This window comes from Sinocyclocheilus rhinocerous, unplaced genomic scaffold (genome assembly GCF_001515625.1).
Source record: "Sinocyclocheilus rhinocerous isolate Xijiao unplaced genomic scaffold, SAMN03320098_v1.1 scaffold603, whole genome shotgun sequence".
In the NCBI taxonomy this organism is placed as follows: Eukaryota; Metazoa; Chordata; class Actinopteri; order Cypriniformes; family Cyprinidae; genus Sinocyclocheilus; species Sinocyclocheilus rhinocerous.
In genome coordinates this window covers 1,613,169-1,620,171 of record NW_015656630.1, presented here as the reverse complement: position 1 = coordinate 1,620,171, position 7,003 = coordinate 1,613,169, and the positions used below count along the sequence as shown (strand labels likewise).

The 7,003-nt window shown below is 33.1% G+C and overlaps 1 protein-coding gene across 1 annotated transcript in view; it reads left to right on the top strand.

The window, feature by feature from the left end:
- Positions 1-7,003, top strand: part of LOC107720547 (1,4-alpha-glucan-branching enzyme) — a 146,815-nt gene that overhangs the window by 109,692 nt on the left and 30,120 nt on the right. The window contains 2 exon segments of the mRNA XM_074560110.1: positions 2,761-2,945; positions 4,558-4,688. Of these exon segments, the coding sequence (XP_074416211.1) occupies positions 2,761-2,945; positions 4,558-4,688 (316 nt within the window).

The window sequence follows — 7,003 nt, the reverse complement described above, 5'->3', positions numbered from 1 at the left end:
CGTCAAATATGGACTAACCCAACTTTTGGGTTAAAAATGTAATAAAAAAAATGTACTCAACAGTTGGGTTAGTCCATATTTGACGCAAAGTTGGGTTGAAACAACCCAGCATTTTTTAGTGTACCCATCTCCACCTCCTGGATCAAATTGTTCCAATTACTCTTATACATATTGTTGTTACAAAATGTAGTTATATATGTCCTGTTACACATTTGTACTTACACAAACCATTCAGTGGGTTGTTAGTTACAGAAATATTACAGCTCTAGATACTATGTACCAATATGTACTTACACTGTGGTTACATACTATGTACACATCTAGTTACTATGTAAGTACACAGGTATTTCGGCCACTTAATATAAAGTGGGACCAATAATCCTAAAATAAAAATTGTAATATGGTTTCCAGAAAAATATTAAGCAGCCATTTTCAAAAATTATAATAATAAGAAATGTTTCTTTAACTGCAAATCAATATATTAGAATAATTTCTGGAAGAATCGTGACACTGAAGACTGGAATAATGTCTGCTGAAAATTCAGTCACAGGAATAAATTATATTTTAAAATATATTAAAATATTTAAAAAATTATTTAAAATTATACACAATATTGCTGTTTTTACTTTATTTTTTGTAAATATAAATATAGCCTTGGTTGAGCATAAGAGACGTCTTTCAAAAACTGTGTCATATCATACCAACCCCAAACTTTTGATCGGTAGTGTATAAACATTCAAACTTAATGGATTTTAAACTTTTCCAAAACTTTCAAGGCATTGTCAAACCAACATTCAATGTTTGTACTGACAGTCTTTGCTTTTAGTTAAAAATGAGCAATGTGAATTTTAATTTTAATTTTAATTCGTATTGCAATTCTTCATCCTGTTTGTCACCTCAATTGAAACTGGAATTTAAAAGACATTCTCAGTTCAATTCTTCAAACTACTTGGCAACCACATAGCAATACACTTTAAAATAGTCAGAACACCTGGCAACCGCTGCACGGTTGAGTTTTGCATGGGTGTTTTCTTCAGAAAATGTACAGTTCTACTTTTGCTTCTGTAACTTTTCAATCTATAGATTGTAGCATCTGCTCCCGGCTGTAAGAAAAAAGAAAATGTAGCTGTTAACCTGCACCTGGACAGCAGCAGTCCTTCTGGCCTGGATAAAATCCATCTCCCCTATATGCTGCCAAGTTATAGCTCCCATATTGATCTAACCTGTGAAAGATACAGTTCGACCCCTGTTACCTGTCAATCAACCGGTGTTATGAAGTGAGCTTTATATATCTTTCAAAATGCCTCATGCATACAACTGCAGGATTTTGCACAGGCAGTGAATCTATGGAGCATTGCAATTCACTCAAGCTAAACTTTCACTCAGGAGAACCATCCTGCCGAAAAACAGCAGATGTGTAGGACTTAAACTGCTCTTTTCAATGCTGTCCCATAACTTTCAGGAGTACGGTGTCAGTGCAAGCATTGAATAATTTAAGATTATCTTAATATATGTGCAGGTGGAGAGCAGTGGACGTCCCTTATCGTTGTGTCTGTATTCAGTTCATGGGGCGGCAGGATAAGGCGCATGACGGAGGCGACAGGGGCCGTAAGAGAGACAAAGTGTCTCGTCATCTTCACTCTCTTCGTTTAATTATGGAGTCTGAGTTGTCATGGTTCTTTGTGCGAGTGTCCGCCACTGCTAGCCTATGCTCTGTCTCTCTCCGGTTGACACATGATATGACTCTATCAGAATTATTTGCTGCAGAAGGTCCCCGTGCACATTAAGTAAAGTTCAAGTGGAAGCTGAGGGATTTGATCGCTCTGATACTCTCCCTCTTTCTTTCTCTCTTTTTATTTCTTCTTCACTGTCTCAATGTCCTGTTCTGCTGCTGCTCTTTTTCATTTCTTGTTAATCAGTGAATGTCTATGAAAGGACTCCTTAGTATAAATTTAGGTAGATGCTTTAATTGAGAAAGTAATGCTGTTTGGATCAAGAAGAGAAGAAAGTTGTGGCTCTTCATCAAAACGAAAATATTTATTTTGGTGAAAATAAAATTACTTTAACCCTTCTTTAACCCTTATTTTGGCTTATTATTATTATTATTATTATTATTATTATTTGTACTTTATATAATTATTATTCTATAATATTATTCTATAATTATTTAATTTGTGTGTGTGTGTGTGTGTGTGTGTAGTAGTAGCATTTACATAGCAAATGTATTTATTTTACAGATTTATTTGTTTGTTTGTTTGTATTTATTTATTTATTTATATGTAATGTGTAGTAATATTTACATAGCTTAAAGTATTAAATACTATTATTTATTTATTTGTTTACTTATCGTAATATCGTTATTACTTGTTCCTTACTGTAAATTCATGTATTGTTATAAACTCCAACAAGACTTCTTTCAGCAAGACTACAGTTTCTGTCACTTATATCAAAGAAAGAAAGAAAGAAAGAAAGAGAAAAAGAAAGAAAGAAAGAAACATTTGAACCTTGCTTGGAGATCTTTAGATAAGGCTGATTTTCTGCTTGTTGATGGCCAAGCATATATTGTAATGCTGGTAAAATTAAAAATAAATCTTATTTAGTTAAAAACTAAATGAGAAAAGGAACCGTAGGGGATGTAAGTATAATATTTTCATACCACACAAAATTACCTTAAAATGCTCTGGGGTGTGTTTTCTTGTTGGTGATAAAAGCTTTCACCAGCTTTTGCAATCTTCATTTTTCAAACTTTTCTTTCTCCAGGTAACGAGTTTGGCCATCCGGAATGGCTTGACTTTCCCAGGAAAGGAAACAACGAGAGCTACTATTATGCCCGTCGCCAGTTCAACCTTGTGGACATTGAGCATCTGCGATACCGACAACTATATGCTTTCGACCGTGACATGAATCTTACAGAAGACAAATACGGCTGGCTGGCTGCCGGTCAGGTGAGATGCACATACACACATTTCTAAAGGTGCATGTCTCATACTGGCTTTAATCTACAGAAGAAAGCCAGTGTAAATCTCCTTGCTGGATCTCTCCTTGCCATCTGTTAAACTGTGGGGAGCTATTTATCTGCCATAATAAATGGGATGTGAGATGCATGGCCCTTATGATAATGAAATTGCATAATACAGCCAACCAGGCATGACTCTCCATAGCAGGAAGTCTATTTCACACACACACCTTGCACTGAAGACAGCAGAAATAAGATTACAACCGCATTAAACTGTATAAAACCCTGTCAAACCACAGTTTATGTCTAATATATGTTTCAACAAAATCAGATACTCATATTGTGTTTAAAGACAGAGATTTATATTAAATGAACAATCACGGTGAATGTCACAGTCTGACATCATCAAAAATCTCAATATGAATTCAAATATATATTATTGAATTCTTCCAAGAGCAAATTATCTAAGCTATTCCACTCAAAAATAGCTTTATACCATTTTGTGAAAAAAAAAATAAAATCTTAAACCAGCTGGCTCAATTGTTTTAGTTGGTTTAAGCTGGTCAAGCAACCTGTTTTTTTTTTTTTCATTTATTTATTTAGTCATATTAATATTATTGTATTCATTTTAGTCATTATTAGAATTATTATACCATTATATAAAGTATACTATTTTAGTTAAAATGTATGTATGTATTTATTTCAATCATTTATATATTTATATATATAAATATATAAATATATTTATATATTTATATTATTTTATGTATAATGTTGTTTTTCTTATTCTTTTATGTAGTATATGTATTAATCAATTGATTAATTGATTGATTGATTGATTGATTCGCTCATTTATTTGTTTATTTATTTATTTGCTCATTTATTTGTTTTTTAAACGTTCCTACATGAAACAGCAACACGTTTCTGCCACTTCTGTCAAGTATAAGTTATTCTTTGTATCAAAACATGTATTATTTTATTTTTGTTTTATTTTGTTATTCTTGTTCTTATATGTAGTAGTAGGATTTATTTGTTTATTTGTTTGTTTGTTTATTTATTTACTAATTTATTTATTTTGTTAAATGTTTCTACATTAAACAGCAACAAGTTTCTGCCACTTATTTGTATCAAAACATTTTTTTGTTTGTTTTTGTTTTCTTTTGTTTTCTTTTGTTTTACACCGTTTATACTCTTTTGAACATAGACCAGACTAAGCTGGTTCAGTGGTTTTAGTTTTAGCTGGTCCACCAAAACCTGGCCAAGAAGATTTTAACTAGTTTTAGATGATCAATCTGTGAGTCTCCTAGCCAAGTTTGACCATCAGACAAAACCCTCTAAAAACCAATAAAATCAAACCAAGTAAGGGCAGCAAAACAGACTTGCTGATTTTTTTTTTTTTTTTTACTTGCCTCTAAACTCACATCAACAATTGTTTAATTTTGAATTTCAAGTTTTTATTTCTCCGAAGACATTTAAAAAAAAAAAAAACATCTGAGAACTCATGAACTGTGAGCTATATCTGAACAATAACAGCTTTCTCTGAGTTTATTCATGTTTGACAATCATTTACATCATTTGCATCTTGTTTTTGTTTCTTACAGGCAGCAGTCACGACTTTGAATCAAGCTGACAAGGTGATCGTGTTTGAACGCTCAAACCTGCTGTTCATATTCAACTTCCATCCCTGCAACAGCTACATCGACTACAGGGTGGCAGTGGAGCATGCTGGGAAGTATCCTTTCACCAGAGATCTCCAGAAGACTAGCACATTATAGTAATGGAGAGTGTTTCTATATGTGTGGGAGTGAGATGATATATGTGTATGTGCATATAGCAAGTATGTGGGAGAGAGGCTAGGTCATTTATTATAAATGCATTATCCACATATAATACACGCAGATGAGACTGAGTGTGTATTTACAATGTTTTGCAATTTCAAGACCTCCGTGTGTGTCCTTCAACCCTTCATGGCTCTTTAGAGGCCGGCCTGCCATTGGTTGTGACACATTCCCATTAATGTGTAAAGACGAGCTTGTGCACTAGTGAGGAAGGGGGAGGGGAAAACGATCTGACAAGTCTTGAAAACACATTTAATTGGCTGCAGAGATGCTAGAGGTGACTGTCATCACACAAAACGAGCTGTTCGTGGCTTTGTATGTGCGTGTTTGTGCGTGGGTGTGTGCATGTGATGCTGTGTTGGGGCATTCAGGTTGCACCAATGGGAGTTTGTGTTTGTATGGAGAGTCCAATTAGGAGGAGAGAACGAGACACCCTACGACGAGAGAAACTACGGTTCATCAAACATCACCCACTCGCATATATTTGCGCACACAAATACCCTCACTCACCGAACGAGAAGGCCTTAGCCCGGTTAAAATCCACAAAGATGAAACCAGTGCCGTTGTTGTTTTTGATTGAAAGAGCTTTTAGCATATAGCGGAAGACAGCATTACCTTAAGCCAGAAATCAGGTCAATTAAAGGCAGAGGGTTTGTTGAAACTTCCAAAGAACTCTAGAAAATGTTTCAGATTTATGTATTTGAACATACAGTGGAGATTCAAAATCTAATTTATTAAATGTAAACTTTAAGTTCTAAGGAAGTTTTAGAGGAAGGAAGTTTATCATTATAAAAATACTATAAATATATAATAAAAATATAATAATAATAATAATAATAGTAATAATAATAGTAATAATCAAAGTAACAGACGGACAAACCAAATACTAAGCCAAATTCTATTTAAAATGTAAAACAATATTTTGTATTATTATTATTATTATTATTAAAGTAAAATGGGAATAAACCTATATACTACTGAGCCAAATTCTGTTTAAAATGTAAACAAGATTTTGTATTATTATTATTATTATTATTATTATTAAAGTAAAATGAGAATAAACCTATATGCTACTGAGCCAAATTCTGTTTAAAATGTAAACAAAATTTTGTATTTTTATTATTATTAAAATGATAAAAATACACATACTACTACTACTTTTACTAATATTAATAATTAAAGCAAATGGGGGACAAACCAATTACTAAGCCAAATACAGTCAAAAATGAACAGTATTTTGTATTGTTGTTTTTTATTATTATTATACAAAATATTCAATAATAATAATAACACCAGCGGTGTATTCCAGAAAGGAGGTTCAACAAACTCTGAGTTAAAACTTGAACTCTGAGTTGGCTTACCCTGAGATGGGAAACTCTTGAGTTTTCGGTTTCTAAACAGTTTCTAAACAGCTCAGAGTTAGTTCAATCCACTCTGAGTATGTTGACTCTTGAGTTTGAGTTTCGTGGTGCATGTCACCACGATTATGAAAAGCTATGATCAATGGAGCTCCGAAATTACGATTCACCATAACAACAGCACCCGACAAAAATACTTCCGCATACTACGGAACACGTAACTTTAATTCTAAATCAATGTTATCAGAGGTGAAAACTGGCAAAATGGTAATTTATTGAACTAATTTTCATTTTCATGGTATCCCACGGGGGGAAAAAAAAAGAAAGGAAAAGAAAAAAATGTGGCAGCAGAAAAAAATTAAACATAAAAACATAATTCAATCAGGTAAAGCTTCAAGCATAAAATGGGTGTAGGCTAACGTTACATGACTTTACAAATATTTGACATTCAATAAATATCATTCAGTGTATATCTATTTAAATGTGCAGCAGTTTTTCCCACATAGTCTAATGCTTTTTCACATAATTAAATGTTCTCTAATCCAACATGTGGTGGTGGTTATGGCATATATCTCACACTACCCTTCCATGTGGCATCCTTCCATACCATACAGTAATCAGCTTCATTTTCGGAAGGTGTGATGGTGAGAATGTGTGTAATCAATGCATCCAACCACACTGGAAATTCTAAAGGAAATTCGAATTATTAGGTTACTTAGAGGTCGCAACAAGATGTTATCAAGTGAACGCCATTTAAAAATGGTACCGTTCAAATAAATATGCATGTGGATATGGCAAAATAAATAAATTAGATCAAATTAAATTAAATCCTCTCCTGATGTAAATGTAAC